General features: G+C 38.8%; 2 protein-coding genes across 2 annotated transcripts; both read left to right on the forward strand.

Annotated features, from left to right (window-relative positions):
* The first annotated feature begins 195 nt into the window (after nt 1-195).
* On the forward strand, nt 196-4,908 carry ccdc59 (coiled-coil domain containing 59). The gene is made up of 4 exons (XM_061714548.1): nt 196-425; nt 3,175-3,508; nt 4,419-4,527; nt 4,684-4,908. Exons 1-4 carry the CDS (start codon nt 278-280, stop codon nt 4,846-4,848), a joined length of 756 nt encoding a protein of 251 aa, XP_061570532.1. The 5' UTR covers nt 196-277; the 3' UTR covers nt 4,849-4,908.
* Nucleotides 4,909-7,648: 2,740 nt separating this feature from the next.
* cracr2ab (calcium release activated channel regulator 2Ab) lies at nt 7,649-24,128 on the forward strand. Its single transcript, XM_061715239.1, has 17 exons — nt 7,649-7,792; nt 9,077-9,188; nt 10,966-11,155; nt 12,132-12,278; nt 13,135-13,225; nt 13,590-13,685; nt 14,760-14,947; nt 16,136-16,207; nt 16,290-16,338; nt 16,421-16,500; nt 17,802-18,471; nt 19,775-19,913; nt 20,189-20,270; nt 22,140-22,254; nt 22,380-22,481; nt 22,597-22,673; nt 24,041-24,128. Exons 1-17 carry the CDS (start codon nt 7,655-7,657, stop codon nt 24,126-24,128), a joined length of 2,436 nt encoding a protein of 811 aa, XP_061571223.1. The 5' UTR covers nt 7,649-7,654.
* The last annotated feature ends 937 nt before the right edge of the window (nt 24,129-25,065 follow it).

Here is a 25,065-nt window from a genome sequence, read left to right on the forward strand (position 1 = left end):
CATTAAGAGTCAAACTTACTCATCGATGAGCCCCTTTCTGCTTCACAACACAACTCAATGCACTTTATTTAATCCAATAAGTCAACACATTTATAAATCCCCCAATATCCCAAAATATGGTGCTGAAAAAAAGGATAAAACATAAATAAAAACTGATGTTCCGTAATCGATTTGTTACGTCTGCGGCCACGTCATCACGCAGCGTCTGCAGCGGAACACATGCTTCGCAGCAGAAGTTGTAAATATTCCGGTTTTATTTGCTCAATTCGCCTTTTAAATGGCCCCGACGGGCGCAAAGATGAAGACTAAGGGCTTTTTCGTCAAAGGCGGTGCTTCGAACAAAGTTAAAAGTCAAGCTACGGGTGTGGAAAAGAAGAGAAAGTGGATCCAGGACCACAAAGTGTTCGAGGGGAGCCTGAACGAAGGTTTGTTTCTGCTTAAACATCCTCAAAAAACAGTTAAAGTCAAGTTATGGGGGATGTTTATTGCCTGAAGTCTACCAAAAGTCTCAAAGTATTATTTTAGGGAGCCATTCAAATTCGGGGGGACTGTGACGTCACAGATCAACTTCACAGCTAGTCTGTTTATCTCTAATTTATTTCTCATGCTCCTTTTACATCAGGTTTCGTTGCCTTTTAACCTCCTGAGACCCGGGCTTTTGTTTGATGTGCATTTTTTATGTCTCCTTACTATTTGGGATCAGTAGGACCTAATTTTTGTTGAAATTAAATGTTTGCTTTCTATGTGCTGTTGAACTATGTCAAATCGAATGGCCTCACATGAGGACAATGGGTTTATTTTTCTCTATTTCCCTTTCTTGGTCCTGCCCTGCATCCTTGCACATCCTGGTCAGGTTCTAATAATATAAATATGATACATTTTATTTGCAATACTCAGCATTTTGAATGAAATAAAGGGCTACAGAGTAAAAACATGGCTATTGAGTTATATCTCTATATCATTTATATTTATATATCATTTTCAATTGTTTTCTTTCCTATTACAAGGAAATAAAAACTTGCTCCACTGGCAGATTATTCTACTTATTTCTAGTGAAAATGTGCTTTAAACAAATGGAAATCTAAAAACAAGTATTTGAAGTGTAATGAGACTTATTTTGACTAGAAATTGGACATTTGGGCAAGAAATAAAGACAAATGTTCTTGGAAAGAATGTACGTGTTTGCAGTGAAGATAGACCTGGTGTCCTCAAACGAGTACTTCATGTTTACAGACGTTGTAGCTTGCTAATATTCCTCAAATATATCAAAAAAGCATGCCATGTGAAGCTGCAGACGTTATTGTGCATAAATATACTAGTTTCAATCATAAAATTAGGTTAGGATTTTTACCTTGTCCATATTTCTGTCGGGAGCTGCCATAGAAGGCTTTCATTGAGATCCCAGCCATATTGTTTTTTCCCTAATTAGTGTAATTTCATTATGAGACCACTACATGGTGCAGGCGGGGGTCCCGGATGAGAACAATGGGTCAATGTTCGTACAAATGAAGTATCATGGCGCAGAACAGCAGAAATGTAATGTCCTCATATGAGAACGCAGGGTCTCAGGAGGTTAAGGCAATTTTATACTTTTAAAATTCATTTATTTTTCCTAGACCTATTAATTTATATGGTTTGATATCAATAAGCTATCTATCATTAAGTCGAACTAAAACTAAGTTCATAATTGTTGGCACTAGAAAAATAAATAATCAAATAACAATTAAAATTAGTGGTATGGAAATAGAAAGAGTATACGAAAATAAGTTCCTGGGGGTAATAATTGATGATAAACTTTGCTGGAAATCACATATAAATAGTGTTTAGTTTAGTTTATTTAGCACATACAATAAAAAATAACATCACACAAATAAGTGCAGTTAAAATAAACTGTGCAGGGAGGAGCGAGCGAGCCAGTAGGCTTATGAGGAGCCCCCACCTAATAAGATTTAACAATATAGTTATGATGATACAAAATCATAAAATAAAAATAAATAATACATCATAAAAATTGCATGCAGAACATGAATGAAAATAAACTGTACTGTAGACCTATGATAACATGATCATGAAAATATGAATATTATGCTGAACAAATGGCAACACAGAATATGAAGTACAAAAGAAACATTAACAATGGGAAAAGCAAGAGCTTTCTTGACTACACTGTTGAATTAAATGCTCTCTTGAGCGACTTTTGAAAATGGATAGGGACCTACAATTGTTTGCAATTTGGTACCAACTATTCCAGACTTTGACACCTCTAAACCTAAACAAAATTGGCTTCTAGATTCCAGTGTAAAATCAAAAATGTCTAAAACCCTAGCAACATTAAGTAAAACAAATGATATCTTCTGTCAAAGAGCAGTTTTTGATGTATAACTCACTCATAGTTCCATACATGACTTATTGTGTGGAGGTTTGGGGTAACACCTATACAACAAATACAAACCCTATTTTCCTGTTACAGAAAAGAGCTTTAAGGATAATTAATAGATCTGACTATTATGAACCAACAAATAATCTCTTTATTAAATATAATACTCTAAAGTTCCATGACATAGTAGAGCAGAAAACTGTTTTATTTGCCTTTAAAGCCCAGCAGAAACTGCTTCCAAACTGCATTCAGGATTTGTTCCAGATAAAAGAAACCCGCTATGACCTGAGGGGGAAACTCATGTTTGAGACGACGACAGCAAGAACAAATATTAAAAAGAGATGGACATCAATTAAGGCAAGAGAAATATGGAATAGTTGTGACAACGACCTAAAAATGTGCAGTTCTAGCTACAAGTTCAAGAAAATGTTTAAAGAAAATATTGTAAATAAGTATAAAACACAATAACTATAAAGTATATTATCAAAAACATTCTAGAATGTGAAATAACAACTTTATATTTTGTCTTCTTTATGCATTGTTTGTTTTCATGGATTCATGCTAATGTTTCAGATTTAAGTTGATCACAAGATAAAAAGGGTCGGCACTATAAACTACGGCTTCAGCTACACCTTTTCGGCAAAAGCAATGTTTATTTTACTTCATTCTGTGTTTTGTAAAAATGGCTTAACTTGTACAAGGCTTAAGACCGAAATAAAGACTATTCATTAATTAATTAATTCATTATATTTTAAGATTAATATATGGACTCGGTACGTATTTATTTGTCTTCTCAGGTCAAGGATTTGCTTTTCAGAGGAAGCAGAAAGTCCAACACGAGTACAACAAGCTGCTGCGACATGAGAAGAAGAAGAAGAAACCCGAGACCAGAGTCGTGTACAAGGACGAGTATCCGGAGCACCTGAAACACCTGTACCTGGCCGAGGCGGAGCAGCTGAGGAAGGACGCCTGGACGCACCGCGTCAACAGGAGCAAGATGAGGATGCAGAAGCAGGAAAAAGAGACGGAGGAGGCTGGAACTGAAGCTGATGAAGATGTTCCTGGTGGATCTGAGGCTCCTGAGGCTGATCCTGAAAACCCTGAACCAGCAGCTGCTGCAGAGAGAGAAAGGTGAGGGTTTTCTCCTGATAAATACAGAATACATTAAAAAAAATCAACAAGTGACAGGTTCATTTTATGTCTCATTTCAGACGAACTTGAGATGCAGATTACTAGTTGATGCACAATTAAACTAGTGATGCACCGAAATGAAAATTTGTGGCTGAAACCGAAAATAATAATAAACACTTGGCCGAATACGGAATAATACCGAACAATAATTCTTCGCAGTTTTTGCCAATTTTTTCCCCATTGCATAAATCAAATAAATGTGCAGTGAAATACCTGCCAGGCACAATTTGTCTTACTGTACTTATTGTATTTTTTCTTATAATCCTTTTTCATTTTCTCCCGTTCAAATCCAGTTAATCGCGTTGCGGGGCGGCTGATCTCCGCAATTTGAAGCCTTGTATAATAATTGTAAAAATCTGGGTTATCTTCTTGGAGAATCTGGTCATATCAGACAGTGATGTTTCTCCACCGCATCCGTAGTACGACCTTTTCTCTGCTGTGCGTCCCGTCACCGTCTCCATCACCAAGCGGTTTCCCAAATCCAACTCAGCCTGGATCATTTCTCGTGTCCTCTGCTTTTTCCCCACATCCAAGTAAAGATCTGACATGCTGACATGTTTGCTGCATTTAACACCGCACACCCCTCACTCCACGCTGTTCGCGGTTTGATTGCCTCATCTAAACATGCCGTCATTAATTGTTCGTTTTTTTTCCCCCACTTATTCCACCGAACACCGAAAGTGTTTTTTTTTTGCTATTTTCGGCCGAACAATTTCGGTTACTGAACATTCGGTGCATCACTAATTTTCAAGGCTCAAAACTGTCAGTCGTTGATCTGTCACCGTTGACTCTATTAACGCCTGAGATGCTCGTTCTTTCTAAATGTTTTTCCTCTTTTATTCCTTGTCAGTCTTCCGATGAGCAATCGCATGAGGAAGAAGCTGCAGAAGAAAACGTCCTACCAGAAGACGAAGGAGGACTTTGAGAGCATGAAAGAGAAGCGCATAAAGAAGAAAGAGGTGACGTGTTTCTGTTTAGCTGTTTATCTCCTCTATGCCCCTGGTACCCCGTTTACAACACTTCCTCTGGCCTAAAAGTAAAATAAGTGTTACAGAGGAGCAACAAATAGTTTTTTTTTCCTTGTATTAACTATATTTGTGTGTTTTCTCCTCCAGGAATTCCTGAAGAACAAGCAGCAGCGAGACGAAGCCATCCAGAAGTACAAACAGAAGAAAATGGAGACGTTTCAGGTCCTGAGCAAAAAGACCAAGAAGGGCCAGCCCAACCTGAACCTGCAGATGGATTACCTGCTCCAGAAGATCCAGCGGGCTGACAAATGAGCCCCGGACCCGAGCCCAGACCAGGAACGGCCGTTTTAAAAGCTCGCCAGGACTCCGACGCCTCCTCCGTAAAGACATTCGGCAGCGTTTTCGTCCATGAAAAAAAGAAGCTGCTGCAGTTTAATCTCTGGCCACAAGGTGGCATCGTGGGACATGAAGAGCTGGTTTGAATGAAGCCATTATTTCCTGTATCGTGCTTCTTATTTAAAAGAAAAGAATAACTTTTGGTAAATATGGAGGTAGATTTGTGTCTTAATTATTCAATCAAAAAAAAGATTGCTTCAATCAAAAAATATATTTTCAATTAAAAAAAAATTAACTTCAATCAAAAAAAATGATTTCAATCAAAGAAAAAAAGGGTTTGAATGCAAAAAAATATTTGAGACTCAAAAAAATGCATTTGAACACTGTTTTTCTTTGATTGGAAATGTTTTCTTTGATAGAAGTGAAGTTTTTTTTGTTTGAAGCAACTTCTTTGATTGAAGTAGTGTTGATTTGTGTTTGGGCCATATTATGGGTAGGACATTTGTGTCTTTGTCATTTAATCAAAAAAGAAGTTGCTTCAAAAAGAAAAATATTTTCAATAAAAGAAACCTTTTTTCAATCAAAGAAAAAGTGTTTGAATGCAAAAAAAATGCATTTGAACACTTTTTTTGGATTGAAAATATTTTTTTCGATTTGAAGTGATTTTCTTTTTTTTTGATTGAAGTAAAAAAGTTTTGAAGTCTTTTTGTTTTGATTGAATCATTTTGACACTTAAACATCCCGCAGTGGGCAGATGCTTCCCCATTGGTCAGACATGTTTGAGTGACAAGTGTCTACACCAACCATTTTTTTGCATTCAAACACTTTTTTTTTTTTCTTTGATTGAAAGTTTTTTTTTTTATTGAAGGGATTTTTTTTTTTTCATTGAAATTATTCTTTTTGATTGAATAATTAAGACACAAATCTACCTCCATAGGTAAAGTGATACAAACAATTCATCTTGGACTCATAAAACCACAAAGAAACAAAAGATCGTGGAGGACTTTTAATTCCGGAGCAAACGTCATTCACGAGGAACTCTGCAGCCTCTCTTTCTTTATTTTTCTCCATCCATCTCTCGCTCTTTCTCCCCCCCGAGAGTTGCGGTTGCCTCTGCAGCCTCGAGCTGCTCCTCATGACATCACATGGTTGCAGAATGACTCTGAACATTCATCTGAGAGGCTGAAGGAATGCGGCCGGAGCCCCGTTTGCACTCAGACTTCAGCTCGTCCACGGCGAGACGTCTCCTTGGTTTCTGCCCTCGGCTGCAGAGGTGAGCGTCCCATACAAAAAAAACTACGTTTTTAATCTTTCTTATTGTTTTATTGTCGAAGAGACGAGCTGAGACTCTTTCTTAGGACGTTATCTGCATCATTGAACATTTCTGAGTCATTTTTCATTATTTATTTTCATGTGAACTTTGCAAATATTTCCAATAAAGTCAAGTTTTCATCCAAAATCTGTCTTTTTAAATCTTTCTTGACGTCATATCAAACTTTACTCTCAATATGTGATGAACTGAAATTATGTAGATCTCTGTTGAGTTTAAAAAAAATATTGAAAGACAAAATAATTAAGGATTACAATGCAAAACGATTTAGAGTAAATTTTCGTTTGTATAACTGATAAACTGGATCGGCAAAAATAATCTTTGGCTTCAGCCTCTTCCTTTTTCGGTTACGCAGAGTTTGTGTGTTATTGTTTATTGTGTGAAACTAATTAGTGTAAATATGTATGATAATGTTTTGTCAGTTACATGCACACAAGTTAAGTTGCATATGTATGCATATATATGCATATAATGTCATGTAACCGAAATAAACTATTATGTCATTAATTCATTCAATATAAAGTGAATATAAAGCAGAGAAGAAAAGGGTTGCATTCATGTTTATGTAACTGCGTTTATCTGCCAGTTTGACTTGAGCTGACGTCTGCAGACGTGGGAATCATCCGCCGGCTCGCAGTCACGCAGGAGTCTGACGCGCTTTTAAAAATGTGTTTTTGTCTGGGAAACAACAAAAGTTATATGATCGTACTGGGTCTCCGCTGTTACTTACAAGATGAAGCTGACCGTAAACGGGGGTTCAGACCTCGTTAGGTAAGCCGGTCTGGAGCGATCAGGCGGGCATTAATCCTTTTATTCTTTATTTCATCCTATTTTATTCACTTAACTCACCATGATTGTTTTATTTATGTGTCTTATGTTTTACGGTGTTTTATTTTCCATTCACCTGTCCAGCACTTTGGACCATGTTGTTGTTTTTAAAGTGCTTTATAAAAAAACTTGACTTGACTTGACTTAGAAAAGCAACAACTGCTGGAAAGAGTTAGAAACCTGCTTCTTCTGGAAGAAGATGAGACCAAACTACGTCGTTTGGCCTTAAAACGAGGGGACATTTCAACGTGAAACACTTCAGTCATACAGTGAAGCACGGAGGTGGAGGGATGATGGTTTGGACACCTGAACGAGCCAACCGTGACGATGAGACGACATTCTGCCTGATAGCAGAATCCGGGGGTACCAGAGGACAATGATCCTGCAGAACTTTGCTAAAATGGTTACAAAAAGATGTTTTGAGGCTTTTATTTTGAAAGTGGGTGGAGAGAAGGTGGAACCAGCATCTCTTGAACCACGGGGGTACTTGGTATTGCCCACTGGATGTCTTTTTGTTCTGTTTTCAACAGGAACTCTTGTGATTGTGCTTCTTCTCTCCGGGGAGCAGCCGGTTCTGATCTTATTGATCCCCGATCGGGCCGGATGCAGCACCGGTGAGGAGTCATGGCGGAGGAGGAGGTGAACGGGAGAGGAGGGAAGGGCTCGGACTGGGCTGGCGCCGCCCTGCTGGACAAGACCAGGGAGTTCTTCCAGACGTGTGACGTGGAGGGAAAAGGCTTCATCTCCCGCACAGACATGAGGGTCAGAGTCTGATTGATCATTTATAGATTCATTCACACTGATTGATTGATTGATTGAAATCTTTATTTTGAGCATATTAATTATAAATAAAAAAGAAAAACAATAACACAAAACATCAGAAAAGATGAAAATAATACAAATAAACAGTCATTAATTAAACAAAATCAAAGGGAAATAAACCATACCCGAAAAGGAGTAGGAGGAATTAAAAAAACGTATTAGGTCCTACCCCTGGTTTCTTTTTCAATTTTGCTTGAACACAAAATAAAAATAAATATAAATAAATATAACAGCAAGTTTTACTTTATCAAAAAATATACCTGTTATTACATTATAAAAATATTACAGCACTAAGACAAAAAAAAAGAAAATTACGAGAATAAAGTCATAATAATATGAGAATAAAGTCGTAATATTACGAGAATAAAGTCGTAATATTACGAGAATAAAGTCGTAATATTAAATATATTATAAATATATAAATATAACTTCATAAGATGCTCAATATTCCTTATATTCATTTTAACACAGGGAGAAGATGCTCTTCCTGTTAGAGTTCTCATAAATTATATTCTCATAATATTACAACTTTATTCTCATAAATTACGACTTTATTCTCGTAATGTTACGACTTTATTCTCGCAACATTATGACTTTATTTTCTTAATTTTACGACTTTATTCTCATATTATTATGACTTAATTCTCGTAATTTCCAATTATTTTTTTTTGTCTTAGTTTGGCCCTAATACTCGTAATATTATACCTGAGCATTATAAATAAATGATATAAATAAATGATATACCAGAGCAATTATAAATAATATACCTATACAATATATATATATATATATATATATATATATATATATATATATATATATATATATATATATATATCTTATCATAAACAATATAATCATTATTATATATATCATTTTATATACATATTATGCTGAATCCCCACACAATCACTACATCAGGTCTCCTCTTCCCTGTATTTGGCAAAAAATCTTTTCTTTGTATTTGCTTTTGAACCTGTAGATGGTTTCATTGTTTCAGCCCTTTATTCAGACTGTTCCACAGCTTCACTCCACTGTTTGAAATGCAACATTTTTTGCTTGTAGTTCTACATGTCTTTAATTTAAAATTAATTGGTTCCCTTAATTGATTGGTATAAGAAACCACCACCCTGAATGGATTATTCTGAAGCGTTGAGTCTGAGCTGTTTGCAGTTTGAGCGTTAGTGTCTGAGCTGCAGTAAACCGGTCCGGGTGTTTCTCCAGAGACTCCGTGAGGAGCTGCCGCTGTCGGCCGAGCAGCTGGAGGACGTGTTCCAGTCCCTGGACACGGACCGGGCCGGCTTCCTCACGCTGGAGGCCTTTTCCTCCAGATTCAGTAGGTTCCACCGCCGCCGCTCCAGTCCTCTGATTATTCTTCTTTACCTTTTATTTTTGTTATTTTTCTTATTCTTATCCTTTTTTATTCCTTCCTTTTCTTATTCTTATTATTCATTTTCTTTTTCTTATTCTTTTTCTTCTTATTCTCCTTTTTCTTCTTCTTTTTCTTATTCTTTTTTATTCTTTTCTTTTCATTTTTCTTTTTCTTATTTTTCTTATTCTTATCCTTTTCTTTTCCGTCTTTCTTATTCTTATTCATTTTCTTTTTCTTATTCTTTTTCTTCTTATTCTCCTTTTTCTTCTTCTTCTTCTTTTTCTTATTCTTTTTTATTCTTATTCTTTTCTTTTCCTTTTTCTTATTCTTTTTCTTATTCCTTTTCTTATTTTTCTTATTCTTATCCTTTTCTATTCTTTCTTTTTTATTTTTTTATTATTCATATTCTTTTCTGTCTTTTTCTTATTCTTATTCTTCATTTTCTTTTTCTTTTTATTCTTATTCTTATTTTTCTTATTCTTCTTATTCTTTTTCTTATCCTTTTCTATTCCTTCTTTTTTATTTTTTTTCTTATTCATATTCTTTTCTGTCTTTTTCTTATTCTTCATTTTCTTTTTCTTATCATTCTTATTCTTCTTTTTCTTATTATTCTTATTCTCCTTTTTCTTATTCTTCTTTTTCTTATTCTTTTCTTTTCCTTTTTCTTATTCTCATTCTTTTCCTTATTTTTCTTATTATTGTTCTTTTTCTTTTTCTTATTCTTCTTTTTCTTCTTATTCTTTTTTTTTCTTATTCTTTTTCTTATTATTATTCTTCTCCTCTTCTCTGAACATCCTCGCTCTTATCAGACCACCAGCCGACGGTGAACTGTGGTGTTGTTGACAAGAGCAGTGAAATGGATCAATGATGGTTGTTTTCATGGATAATATCCAGATCAATCCATTAGTTTGTTTGACTGAAGCAAATCAGCGCCTTTTATTTACTTTTAGAAGACACAGATGGATGGAAGTAAAAATTAAAGGAAACAGTTGGTTAAAAAAAGTCTTAGATTTTAAGTTTTAGTAGAAAATAAAAATAAAATCAAGTTTTAAAATTATGCAAACACAAGCCCTGATGAGAAACGACACAAATATTTATTTATACATCAAACTCAGTCAAGATGCAGATGCATTGTGGGTAATACCAAGTACCTGCTGCTACCAGAGGAAACCTAATTGATCATTAGTTGATAAAAGTTAAAGTTGGTTTATGGATCAGGGACAATCAGGGGTTTGTTAACATAATGCCAAAAGGGAAAGACATAAGCAGTCGTCTTAAAGCAGCATCTCCTGCTTACCAGTCAATTTGGGAAGGTTTATAATTGAATTATTAATGTAAATAAAAGTTTCTCCACTGCGATGTGAGAGACTGATTCATCCAGGAATGTCTTCTAGTTATTCCTGCTTAACGTGGATCTACAAACTATTATATCTTGGGGGTACTTAGTATTGCCCACATGTTTTTATTCATAATTTTTTTGCCTCATTTTGTTCATCTACTGCAATCAGAAGACTTTTATTATCTTATCACGTTAAAAAAAACTTGATTGTCGGAGGGGTTACTAACTTTTACTATTGTACCTTTAATCTTAGGAAGCGATGTCGCTTTAATTAAGCACCAAATGTGATATTTTTAATAGTTTTTTGGAAAAATACTTTCAAGCTTTGAAATTTTGAGTAAATATTTCAGAGAGTATTTCAGCTTCACATCAATAAAATTCTTGTTATGGTCTGGTTGCAAGGTCAGTTCCTGCACGGCCGCCGGATCTCCGTCACCGAGGACCAAAGCCCGGCCTCCGGCCCGGCAGCGAAGGCCAAGGAGACGCTGTACCAGAGCCAGTGGGAGGCCCGGCTGTGGGCCGGCGAGGACGAGGAGGAGGGTCACTTCCTCCTGCTGCTGGAGAGCCTGGGGGCCGGAAACGTGTTCGAGGAGTGAGTGCTGTCTATATTGCAATATTGTGATGTTAGATTTTGCCCTCTGTTCATCTACTTTTTTTAATGTTTTTTGAAACGAGAAATTGAGACAATTCGTTTGTTTGTTTGTGCGCCTTTATTTTTATTTCTTATTATTTTATACTTACGACGGAGTATTAGGGCCAAACTAAGACAAAAATAAATAAATTGGAAATTACGAGAATAAAGTCATAATATTATGAGAATAAAGTCGTAATTTATGAGAACTCATACGAGAGAGCGCATACGTCTTTTGTGGAAGAGGAGCTGTCTGGTATAGTATAGTATACTATAGTATAGTTTATTATATTACGACTTTATTCTCATAAATTACGACTTTATTCTCATAATATTACGACTTTATTCTCATAATATTATGACTTTATTCTCATAATTTTAAGACTTTATTCTCGTAATTTTAAGACTTTATTCTCGTAATTTTAAGACTTTATTCTCGTAATTTTAAGACTTTATTCTCATAATATTACAACTTTATTCTCATAAATTACCACTTTATTCTCATAATATTAAGACTTTATTCTCGTAATTTTAAGACTTTATTCTCATAATATAATGACTTTATTCTCGTAATTTCCATTTTTTTTTGTCTTAGTTTGGCCCTAATAGTCCGTCGTATATTATTGATCCAAAAATAGTGATTACAACATTGATAAATTGAGGTGTAAGTATGCAGACATTCATCCTGCAGTGGCAGTGAGTTGATTAGTATCTTACCTGAATGCATTAAGTGATGGGAGCATTACTACAACACAGTAAAATTGTAGCTCTGCAAAGGTAGAAAACCATTAGGTAGCATTTTTTAATAGGGTAGCAAAAATCGATAGACAGATGCTATCGGTTTATGCGGCGGTAGCATTTTTCGACAAAGCAGCAGGAATCGACAGAACACCGGGTTGGAGAAGTTCACCCGTGTCTTCTTTTATTCCCTCTCCAGTCCCGGCGAGGTGCGGCGCCTCTGGGCTCGGCTCCGGAGAGACGAGCCTCAGCTGCTGACCAACTTTGAGGAGTTCCTGGCGAGAGTCACGCAGCAGATCAAACAGGCCCAGCGGGAGAAGAGGGAGATGGAGAGCGCCCTCCAGAGGTACGAGAGAGAGGTGCAGGCGCTTCCTATAACCCGTTAGGTTATCTGATTATTATATTATTGTTACCTTATAGACTCAAGAATACATTCATTCCAGATACAGAAGACTATATATTTAATTTGTCGTTATCGTCACATGACCAGCATTTTTGCTGCGTCTCGTCTCGTTTTCCTCAGGTGATAAAGGTTTGTTGATGACGATATTTAGTCATAACTTTACCTCCGGTTTCGGGACGATCGGATATTGTGACGATAATGAGATAGACTCAAGAATGTATTCATTCCAGATGCAGAAGACTCTAATTTGAGTTTACAACACATTTATTTTTCCGCATTTCTCCCCGTCTTTTTCTTTTCCGATGACACATTAGGTTTTCTTTTCCACGTCTATGTAGGAAAGTGTATCTAAAGATGGATCTTCTTCTTCTTCACATTTTAGCAGAGTTTTTATTCTGTAATCTACATTTTAGTCTCGTTCTTATTCCTCTACGATATTGCATTATATATTTAATTATCGTTATCGTCACATGACCAGCATTTTCGTTGCGTCTCGTCTCGTTTTCCTCAGGTGATAAAGGTTCGTTGACGACGATATTTAGTCATAATTTTCGTTGATGAAAGCAACTTTAGTCAGCACCCAGTCCTGAGAGGTTTTTGGTCCCCAATGATCCTAGGAAGTGTTGTCTAGGTTACTCACCCCTGGTAGAGTGTCCAGATCCCTATCTTCAACAAGGGTTACAGAGGTCGAAACCCTGACGCGGCGTGACTCTTGAATTTAAAATAAATAAATAAATAACTCCTAACCAGCCTAGAACAGACGCTCATCTCACACCTGAAACACGTCTTCTCCCGGCAGGAAGGCGGCGACGCACAACAGTGAAATCCGGCATCTTTACGAAGAGATGGAGGCGCAGATCAAGAATGAGAAGGACCAGCTGCTGCTGGAGGTACGTGAGGTTTCTGCTGCTGCCGCCATCGCTGTGTCGTCATGGAGACTGACCTTGATATGAGATGTGTCGTCATGGAGACTGACCTTGATATGAGATCTGTTGTCATGGAGACTGACCTTGATATGAGATGTGTCGTCATGGAGACTGACCTTGATATGAGATCTGTTGTCATGGAGACTGACCTTGATACGAGATCTGTTGTCATGGAAAACAACCTTGATGTAAGATCTGTTGTCATGGAGACTGACCTTGGCATGAAACAGCTGACTTGCATCCTCGTAGATGTCAGCTCTTCAGCAGGGCCTTTAACCTCAGCTGACTGACCTTTAAATGACCTTTAAGTCTCTCTCCGACCCGTCAGGACTCCCAGCGTCTCCAGTCGCGCAGCCAGGACCTGGAGCACCAGCTGAAGTCCAAGGAGAGAGACCTGGAGCAGCTTTTCCAGAAGCAGAAGTGGGTGAGTTCACGAGAACCACATTGCAGTGAACATACAGACGCTGGACTGCTTTCTAATTTGAGTTGAGACGTTGCCGTGGCAACAGGAAGGCCCTCATTGTTCTGAAGTAGTGATGTAGCTTTGACCTGTTACAAACTCTAACACTTAAGCACTTAGCACTTTAACTTTATAGTCACTTAATTACTGGTTTATCACTGGTAACATGTTTTATTGCTTAATGATTTTTATATACCGTATTTTCTGGACTATAAGCTGCTACTTTTTTCATAGGTTTTCAACCGTGCAGCTTATACAAAGGTGCAGCTATTCTGTGGATTTTTCTTCCACCGCTCGGGGCGCTCTAACCGGAATTAGAATAAAAACTAAGACAAAATAAATGCAAAGAAGAATACGCTACTTCTTCTTTAGCAGATAGAAGTAGAAGCAGATTTCAAACAGATAAATAGATAAATAAAAACCGGTTATTTTCTCTTGGTTCTGTCTCGTTTCAATCAGCAAAGTTGCTGCCGTGTTAAAAGACACTGTTAGGAAAGATCTATTTAGGTACAAACGTACATCATTTACAGTTCAAAATCCTTCTGTACATGTAGTAAATATCTAATCTAACAACATAAATATCTGCGGCTTGTATATCTTTTTTTTTTTTTTTTAAATAGAGCAGATGCGGCTTATAGTCCAGAAAATACGGTAGCTCAGTCGTGTTTTTTAATGTTGTGTTTTGTTGATATGGATGTCATATCTCGTCTCGTATGTCTGCTGGTGTCCCATTCTGTGTTTGGCATTAATTTGCCGCGGGGACGAATGGTGGAAATTAGCCTCTGGCTACAACCATGCGTATTTACACATGTGTTCATTAATATGTACGGCCCCTGTTCAACAAATAAAGTAAATTGAATTGAATTGAATTGACCTATGGCCACAAATTGGTCAAAAATTTAAACCCGATTAGAAATAGAAACGTGTCCGGTTGGCTGACTGGATCCTCCCCACCATGATGCTCCCTCCACCGTGCCTCACCGCCAGGGCCGTCGTGAGCTGAACGTTGTTGTTGTTTCCTTCTCTCTTAACCTTCAGCTGGAGCTGCAGTGCAGCGAGCTGAGCAGCGAGAAGCAGGAGAGCCGCGTGGAGAACGTGAAGCTGAAGACGAGCAACGAGGAGCTGTGCAGCGCGCTGCAGAGCACCAGCCAGGAGCTGGCGCTGGCCCAGGAGCAGCTGGGCCTGCTGCAGGACCAGGCGGCCCGGCTGCAGCAGGAGAAGGAGATGTGGGTCCTCACGCCTTCAGCATGCATGGAATTATATACCACTATATGACTAGATTAACAGAGAAATCTATATTCAAAAAGCAAATTAAGAAACACCTTGGAATATCATATGTATAGGTTACCATACATGCACATAGACTTATACAGACACATATACATACTGGACAGAGTGAGGTGTATTTCTGATCAGATTTTCATGGTCTAGACCAGGGGTCAGCAACCCAAAATGTTGAAAGAGCCATATTAGACCAAAAACACAAAAAACAAATATGTCTGGAGCCGCAAAAAATGAAAAGTCTTGTATAAGCCTTAGAATGGAGGCAACACATGCTGCATGTATCTATATTAGTTATAACTGGGGAAAGATTTTTTTTTTCATTATGCACTTCGAGAAAAAAGTCGAAATGTCGAGAAAAAAGTCGAAATGTCGAGGAAAAAGTCGAAATGTTGAGAAAAAAGTTGAGAAAAAAGTCGAAATGTCGAGAAAAAAGTTGAAATGTCGAGATTAAAAAGGAAAGGAAAAAGGAAGAAAAAAAGAAGAAAAAAACGGAAAAAAGAAGAAAAAAAAGGAAGAAAAAAAGAAGAAAAAAAAGTGAAAAAAGGAAAAAAAAAGGAAAAAAAGAACAAAAAAAGGAAAAAAAAAGGTCAAACATTTTTGGAAAAAGCTCCAGGGAGCCACAATGGCGGCGCTAAAGCGGTTGCCGACCCCCGGTCTACATGATGTTTTACTGTATATTGGAGTGTTTCATGCTTGTTTTTTTTTGCTTCAAGATAGTGATTTACATGTACGGTAAAGTTTAATATAGGTTTGTCGTGTTATTTTGTTTTCTTTCTTTATGTCTTGTTTTTAAGATTAGAGATTAGATTATCCTTTATTTCTCCCTCAATGGGGAAACTCACTTTGTGCAGCAGCAGTACACTCAACACACACATGCAGGGGAGGGGTAAAAAAATATATAATTACGAAATATAAACAGTATATACATTGGAATGAAAATAAAAGTAGTGCAGTACGTTTTAAATGTAACTGTATGTTTTAAATGTATTGTTTTTGAATGTGGATCCCAGTAAGACTAGCTGTGTTTAAGGGCATAGCTAATGCAGATCCTTACAAATAAACAAATAAATAAACATGCAACATTCTGTTTCCTAGACAGCGTTTAAACTTTAACTTATGTTTGTTTTTAGGGAGATGTACCGGGTGACGGAGGGGCTGCAGCGGGACAAACAAAGCCTCATGAAGCAGCTCGACCTCCTCAGGTGACGCCGACCTCCGTCACGGTTTGGTTTCAGTTTAGAGACTCGATTCAAGCAAATAACAGTTTCTCATTTTGTCTCTCAGAGAAATAAACAAACATCTAAAAGACGAGCGGGACGTCCGCTCCAGAACGGTGAGTTAACGGCCGTTTCAGATAATCAGCGTTGCCTCTGGGATTAAAAGTCAAACTGACTCGTCCTCTTTTGGTCCTTCAGCCCAGAAACTCTCTGAGGAAGAAGCAGAAGCAGAGGACGGGCCTCGCCGACCTGTTTGACGACAACAAACCTGCAAAAAAGTGATTCAGTCAACGTTTTTTTTATTATCGTTTAACACAATCATGTGCAAAAGTCCTCTTTTGACCCCCCAAAAAAACCAACAACAAACAAACATGTGAGCAATACTAAGTACCCCCTTCCTGTTAGTAATGGTTGCAGACCTCTATAAAAGCAGATGTTTTGGTAGTTTAAAGGTCTCAGTATTCAGGTCTGTAAACACAATGCCAAAGGGGGAAGATATAAGCAGTGATCTAAGAGAAGTAGTTGTTGCTGTACGATCAATCTGGAAAAGATTAAAAAAAAAAAACAACTTCCTAAACAATTTTGAGTTCAACAAGAAGTCACGACAGTTTCCAATATTCCCAAGGTAAACACAATGCCAAAAGGGAAAGATATAAGCATTGATCTAAGACAGGGGTCAGCAACCCAAAATGTTGAAAGAGCCACATTGGACCAAAAACACAAAAAACAAATATGTCTGGAGCCGCAAAAAATGAAAAGTCTTGTATAAGCCTTAGAATGAAGGCAACATAGTAGTTATAACTGGGGGAAGATTTTTTTTTCATTAAAAAAAAAAAGTCGGGAAAAAAGTCGAGAAAAAAGCCGAAATGTCTAGAATAATGTCGAAATGTCGAGAAAAAAGTCGAAATTTTGAGAAAAAAGTCAAAATGTCGAGATTAGGAAAGGAAAAAGGAAGAGAAAAAGGAAGAAAAAAAGAGAAAAAAAGGAAAAAAGAAGAAAAAAAAGGTTAAAAAAAAAGGTCAAACATTTTTGAAAAAGTTCCAGGCCCCACTAGGGCGGCTCCAGAGCCGCAAGCGGCTCTGGAGCCGCGGGTTGCCGACCCCTGCTCTAAGAGAAGTAGATGTTGCTGTACGTTCAATATACTTTCCAGACAATTTAACAAGAAGTCAAGACAGTTTCCAATATTCCCAGGGTAAAAATACAATGCCAAAAGGGAAAGATACACACAGGTGGCAACTACTTCCTGCTCCTGCAAGTGAATCTATAAGCTCATAAATCTGGGGGGGGAACCTTGTGTTGTCCAGATTGTTTGTGTTTGTTCACCTGAAGTTGTTCGCCTCATAAGAAACCTCATCTGATTGTTTTTATTATGTTTTTATAAACAAATTAGCAATTAAAAGAGGGTTAATCCAGATTTTTTAATGTCTGTGAGTGAGAAACTATAATTTCCTCTTTATTGTAATTTGAAAATCAATCAATGGAATCACTTGACGTTCTGAGACACCTGAGGTCTTCGGCCCGCGGGTTTCCCTCCAGGTCGGGTTAACTGACCGGCGTATCCTCCGTTTCTCCTCTCAAGACTCCCGCTGTCGGCGGACGGGTCCTTCCAGTCTCTGGAGGCCTTGCCGGTCGAGCTGCTTCAAATCGTGTTTGTCGCTTCCTCCTCCTGTAGCGAAGACGACGCCCCCGGCTCCGCCGAGGCCTCGGATGCCCCGGCGTTTCAGAAAAGGCCTCCGGTGAAGAAGAGCTCCAGCTTCTCCAACGGCACGGCCGCCGGCGTCGCCCGACCCGGGCTCCATGACGCCAAGGCCAAGGCCAGGAAGACGCCGGGCAAAACGGCGCCGGCCAAGAAGGGGAAGGCCAGGGAGAAGCCGAAGAGGGGGGAGCCCGAGAAGAGGGCGGGGCCTGAGAAGGGGGCGGGGCTTGAGGAGGAGGCGCTGGACGCGCCGCCGGACGGCTGGCCGCTGCGGCGGGTCATCTCCATCGAGGAGGACCACCTGCCGCACCTGCTGGCCGCCGGAGCCGAGCCGTTCCTGCACCAGCTCAGCGAGGAGGACGACGACGGCGACGAGTCGGAGGCTCAGAGTGATGCCGAACCCGCCGTTGCCATGGCTACAGATGCTGCTCCGCCCAGACCCCTCACAGTCCCCACGGGGGCTCCCCCGAAAACCGAATCCCGCCACAGGCGATCGAAGAAGAAGACGCCGGCGTTCCCGAGGGGGCAGCCGGTCGGCAGGGAGACGCAGGAGGTGAGTGTTTGATGTGTCGTAACTAGGGATGCCCCGATACCATTTTTAGTAGAAGTATTTTAATTTCTGTACTTTCCAATACTGAGTACTGATACGATACTTCTACCACAAAATAACTAGGCTAAAAATGCAATGAATTGGAAGGCAGTTTTTATTTGCAACAGATAAATTCAATAAAAAAAATAAAATGAGTAGAATAACTATTTTAAACAAAAAATAATCTTTCTGTGTAAATAAAAAGTCTCCACACTGGCACTGTATTCACATTTAAGAAAATATCAAACATATACCGTATTGGCCCGAATATAAGACGACCCCCTCTTTTATTCGTTTAGATTATCCTTTATTTCTCCCTCAATGGGGAAACTCACTTTGTGCAGCAGCAGTACACTTAACACACACATGCAGGAGTAAAAAAGTAAAAAATATATAATTTACGAAAACAGTATATACATCGGAATGAAAATAAAAGTAGTGCAGTACGGGAAAGAACGAAAAACTGCAAAAAAAACTTTTTGAACACCAAATTAAATTTTTATACAGAGAATAATTACAGTACATCTGTTACACCATATTTCACAGCCGCTTTGCAATTGTTTGAAGACTCTGCCACATTTATCACCATCTGTTGGGATTCAGCCGGCTGGGCTTTCCTCCACGGCCCGGTCGCGCTGGGAGCGCAGCCCCCCGGCCGCGCCGACACCATCATCTTTAAGTTTGCATCATAACGTTTCTCCATTTTCTGTTATCTCTTTTATTTTCTTCTATTTTCTATTTTCTATTTTTCGTGACAGGGGTTTGCTTTAAAGATATCTGGCGCCATCTAGCGGTGCGAATGGGTATAACGTCTAGACCCCGAATGTAAGACGACCCCCACTTTTTCAGTCTTATTTCAATGCAAAAAACACCATCATATATTCGGGCCAATACGGTAACATATCAATGAAACATCATATCGTGGCTCGAGTGCGTCAAGAACACGGTGAAATCAAATATGTCCACACTGCTGACATCCCGCTGCATTAATTGTAGCTATCTTGCCTGAAACGGTGCTGCCAGTCTCACTCATGGGTATCACTCTCTTCTCATCACCGCTGACTGCAGCTCAACATCTCCCCCTAGAGTCGCTAATCAGTAACTACAACAACAATGAAGTATCGGTGCGTGGTATCGGAGAATTAGTACGGGTACATGAGAGCAGTATCGGCCCCGATACCAGTATCGGGGCATCCTTAGTCGTAACCCACGGCGACGACTCTGGAGCGGGGTTTCAGATCGGGTGTTTTTATGTCTCGTTCTGCAGAAGGTAAAGGAGAGGGAGCTGTTTGCCCCGGACCGGCTGTTCAAGGTGGTTCTGGTGGGAAACTCCAGCGTGGGCAAGACGTCTCTGCTGCGCTCCTTCTGCGAGGGCCGGTTCCACCCGGCCGCCACGGCCACCGTGGGTGAGGAGGACTTTTATTTCTACTCTAACGTTTCCAGGGCAGTTCTGATCAAATATGTTGGGGGTTGGGGGTCTTAGCATCACATGAAAGGGCTTGTGGAGTCACGGCTCGGCCTCAGAGTCCTGGCACACATAGTACAGCAGATTAAGTCACTTCTGATCTTTGCTTTCATCTCTCTCAACCGGCACCTGAGCCCTCGGACACCTCGTGGTCGCTGGTGAATGTGAATGTGCTGAGAGGGTTAACGTGTTTTATCGCTGCAATGTGCTAACCAGGTATCGACTACAGTGTGAAGACTCTGACGCTGGACAACATGCAAGTGGCCATGCAGCTCTGGGACACGGCAGGTCAAGAGAGGTGACGCTTCACGATACTTAGAAAGTATTTTATTAGTTTCTCCTCATGAACCCGAGTACTTTAGGAAACATGTCATTTTCCATTGAGCCATTATTTATTAAACAAAAAGGGAGCAAAAAAGAACATTCACGTGGGTAATCAGGTTGTTTTCTACAGGTTTGACCAAGTTCAATTTAAGACTTTTTAATACAATTTTCAAACTAAATTTAAATTCAAAAAGACAAGTCACTAAGAAATCCAGCGCTGAGGTCGAGGTTGCCAGATCTGACAGGTTCCAGCCCATACATGATGTAAAACCCAACAAAATAATGAAAAAACAGCCCAAATCATACATTCTCTATGTTAAAACTGTCAATTATTAAATGCGTAATACATTTCAACCTACACAACACCACTAAATAGCCCAAAAAAAGTTCAAGTTCCAAACAAAGACTACAATTAAATTAAGTAGATTAGCAAATAAAATATCAGTGAGTTTATTGTGTGCGTTTCTACTTTTCTCTGCCATAATGGAAACTTTTTTGTTAATAATTTCTCCTAAATATTTAGTAAAAACCAGGGAAAGCAGGTCAAATATATATTTTTCTTGCCCAACCTGGCAACACAGATTTAGAACCTCCACAGGAGATTCTCTCGTCAAAACGATGAAATAAACTTTTTAATGATGACTGGATAAATTCCCTCTAAAATTAAGACCCTTGGATTGAGATTTAAGACAAATTAAGACATTTAAAGGCCTTATTTTAGAAAAAATGGAATTTAAGGGCGGCCGCCCTGGTAATAACATAAGTAAATAATTTTTTTAAAAGTGCCCCCCCGCACCCTTCAAGACAGGTCTCGTAAGTCTCCTGCAGAATTTCAATCCGGTTGAGTTCTTTGACTCGGATATTTTACTTTTAATCTTTTTCCTGACAACACTAAGGCGTACTCGTTCAATCTTCTCCTAACTGTCAGTGGAAACAGAAAGCCCGGATCCAAACTCAGCACTGGCCCAGAACCAGAACCAGAACCAGCCTTGGAACCAGTTTGGTGGAAAAAGGGTAACAGATGTGCATTTTGGGATACCATTATTTTTGGTGCATCAGTACCTGGGAACATTCTTGTAAATAGTCTTGACTCGCTGCAGATTCCTTGGAGATGATTTAAAAACCTATAAAACAATTGTTCCACGTAAACCATTGCTTATGTCTTTCCTTGTTGGTATTATGTGTTGTGCTCCAGACCATCAAACTGCCAACAGCCGGTCTTAAATCTTATAGATAAGGGGGTACTTTTGCATCACCCACGTTTCTTTTTCGTTAAATGAATAATGGCGTAGAGAGAATAAAAGAATAAAAGCGACTAATTTGAAATCCCAAATACTTTCCCAGTGATGTATCTTGGGAATATTGGAAAGGTTGTAACGAGAGAAGATTAAACTAAAGTGTTACTCGCAGCAAGTAAAAAAGCAGTCACAAGAAACTGGCTCAATGTAAATTCCCTTAAACAGGAACAGTGGTTGGAAATTGTCCAGGAAATCTGTGTTATGGAAAAATTGACATACCTTTTAAGGATCAAAGAGAATGTATTTGAAAAGAACTGGGAAAAATGGAATACTTACATGAGACGTGACACCAACTGAACAAATGCCGAATGGAACAGTGGACTGAATAGAGGATCATCTCCAGACAGTTTGTTAATGTTACTATTATTGTTATTCTAATCTGTAACTTGTTTGCAGTATTGTTTTGTTTATTTACATGTGAAAACATAACAAAAATGTAAGTTATAAAAAAAAAAGCGACTAATTTGAAGACCCAGTACGATACGTTTCCAACCCCGATGGTTCGACTAACTCGTGTTTATATCGTCACTCTTTCGTTCCAACAGGTATCGCAGCATAACCAAGCAGTTCTTCCGCAAGGCGGACGGCGTGGTGGTGATGTACGACGTGACGGTGCAGGAGAGCTTCAAGGCGGTGAAGCCCTGGCTCCTCAACGTCCAGGTCGGACACCTAACCAGTAAAAAAGAGGGGGGTTTTCCCCCATTAGAGGTCCTACTCTCCAACTGCAGATGCTCCAGATGTTGACTCTACTAGAACAACTTCCAACCTGCGTTTTTCCGTCCTAGGAAGCGGCAGGCGAGGGGGTTCCCGTCCTCCTGCTGGGCAACAAGATGGACATGGAGAAGGAGCGGGAGGTTCTACTGAAGGACGCTGAGCGGCTGGCGTCCGTGAGTCCCATCAATAACTCCCTGATGATCGGTTTAGGTTTACAGACGCGTGACGGGGACAAGTGCAGTCCCTTCCAGTCCTATTTCTTACCTTTTGTGTCCGTGTCTTGCACAGGAGAACAAGGTGATGTTCTTCGAGGTCAGCGCCTTCACTGGCAAGAACGTCTCGGAGTCCCTGAGTCGCCTGGCGAGGTAAGACGGGACTTCTGGTCCCCGAGGGGCCGAAACCGACACCGAACCCGTCTGAGAAAGACGGTCGGCTGTCGTTAAATCCTGTGTTGTTTTGTTTGAGTAAAAATGTAATAAAAACCAACTGAGAGGGCGATACTACAGATGGTCCTGGTTTCATATTCACGTATTCACGCATGATTCTCATCAGAGACTGCAGTGTAGCCAAACACCCACCAGGGGGATCTGTGAGCAGGAGGTTCCAGCGCTCATAGCCGAAAGCAGCAGGAAATAATAGAAATAATACTATTTGTAAATATGAAACAGAATTATTACAGAACATTATTATTATTGTTGCTGCTGTTACTGTTATAATTATTACTATTATATGTATTTTACTTTTATCTCATTTTCTTTTTCTTTGATCTTATTAATGTAAGAAGGAGGACAAAAATAAGCTCAGGTTTTCAGTTGACACATATTATTATTTTAATTATTGTTTTGTTTAATGTACGTATGGCTTTGACTAAATTCTATGGAGAACTTTTGTTGTTCCCGTTAATGTTCATAGAATAAGAGTTTGTAGATCTCTTAATATTGTTAAATAAGTTGTAGGTTTGAGGTCCTTATATTTTTTTCAAAGTTTTCTTTTTTTTGAATATAGCAGGTGAATGTTAAAAGTTAATATTTCTGAATTGTTCACGTTTCCTGTATAAAATAAATTAATTGTAGTTAGTCACAGGGTTTTCTTATTATTTAGTAAATAGGTAGTAAACATGTTCAGGTTTAAAGGACATTGAAAAGACGTTGAAAAAAATGTAAATACCCCCATGATTCAGTCGTTAGTAGATTCACCTCCAGAAGTTGTAGATTTCATTTTGGTTCAACGTGTCTTTGGTTTATTAAAGTTTTCTGGGTTTTTACGCCCTCTGAAGGTCTGGACTTCGAAAGCCTCCTCTAGACTCGTAATTCTTTCTTTTTGAGCCACTTTGGGCGGAGCCAGTTTAGCTGTCAGATAAGGCGGCGTCATATTTACCTCTGAAAGGTGTGCAGGTCCTGTTGAATACTTTCCATTTGTGAATAATCTTCCTCCCTGTAGAACCCTTTCTGGCGATAATTGTTCCTTCAACACTTTTGCTTATGTCTATCCCTACTAGCATTGTGTTCTTTCTGTGGAACCAGTGGGGGAGTACTTTTCCACATTCTTTTTCTTTCTAGCATCGATTTTGTTGAATAAATTGCGGTATGTTGTAAAGAAAGATTACTGGAGATGTTTTTTCTGAGGTTGTAGACTCGCGATGATCAGAATATCTACAAACACAAAAAACAACAAATGGCTGGTGATGCATGACGTGGTTTCATGTGGTTTCTTTTTCCTTGTTTTTGCTCAGAGTGCTAATGGAGCAGGAGGACACAGTGAGAGACCCGACGGTCGTCCTCACAGCTCCACCAATTAAGAAGAAAAACTGCTGCAAGTGAAGAAGAAGAAGGAGAAGAAGAAGAAGAAGAAGAAGGAGAAGAGCGGAGAAGAATTCTGGCTGCAGAGTCCAAGTTCACTCCCTGACAGATGGATATATTTAAGTTCCAGGGTAAAACAAGTCACAGATTGGCGTAAAAGGACTTTTAATGCTTTTTATTAAGTTAACAAGCGGTTTTGGATTCGGTCCGACTTTAAAGGACCGTTCAGCGATAAAACTGCTGTCATGCTGGAAAAATGTATCTTATAGGAGCTTTTCTACCATCACTTGTCTAATTTTTAAGATCAAAAACATCGTCCACAATCAGTTTAATAACAGAAATGATCTCATAGATCAGGGGTCGGCAACCCAAAATGTTGAAAGAGCCATATTGGACCAAAAACACAAAAAACAAATATGTCTGGAGCCACAAAAAATGAAAAGTCTTGTATAAGCCTTAGAATGAAGACAACACATGCTGCATGTATCTATATTAGTTATAACTGGGGGGAGATTTTTTCTTTCATTATGCACTTCGAGAAAAAAGTCGAAATGTCGAGAAAAAAGTCGAAATGTCAAGATTAATGTTGATGTACAATCGCGAGAAAAAAGTCGAAATGACGAGAAAAAAGTCGAAATGTTGTGAAAAAAGTCGAAATATCGAGAAAAAAGTTGAAATGTTGAGAAAAAAGTCGAAATGTCAAGAAAAAAGTCGAAATGTCAAGATTAATGTTGAAGTACAATCTCGAGAAAAAAGTCGAAATGTTGAGAAAAAAGTCGAGATTTCGTGAAAAAAGTCGAAATGTCGAGATTAATGTTGAAATCTTTAACAGAAATGTTGAAATGTAATATTTATTCTACACATTTTTGCAGCATTGGAAAACTTTCAGAATGTTTGTGTCATGTTTGTCCTCCTAAAGAAACCACATTAACACAAAAAATATATTTCCCTCCCCCAT

This window comes from Cololabis saira, chromosome 23 (genome assembly GCF_033807715.1).
Source record: "Cololabis saira isolate AMF1-May2022 chromosome 23, fColSai1.1, whole genome shotgun sequence".
NCBI lineage: Eukaryota > Metazoa > Chordata > Actinopteri > Beloniformes > Belonidae > Cololabis > Cololabis saira.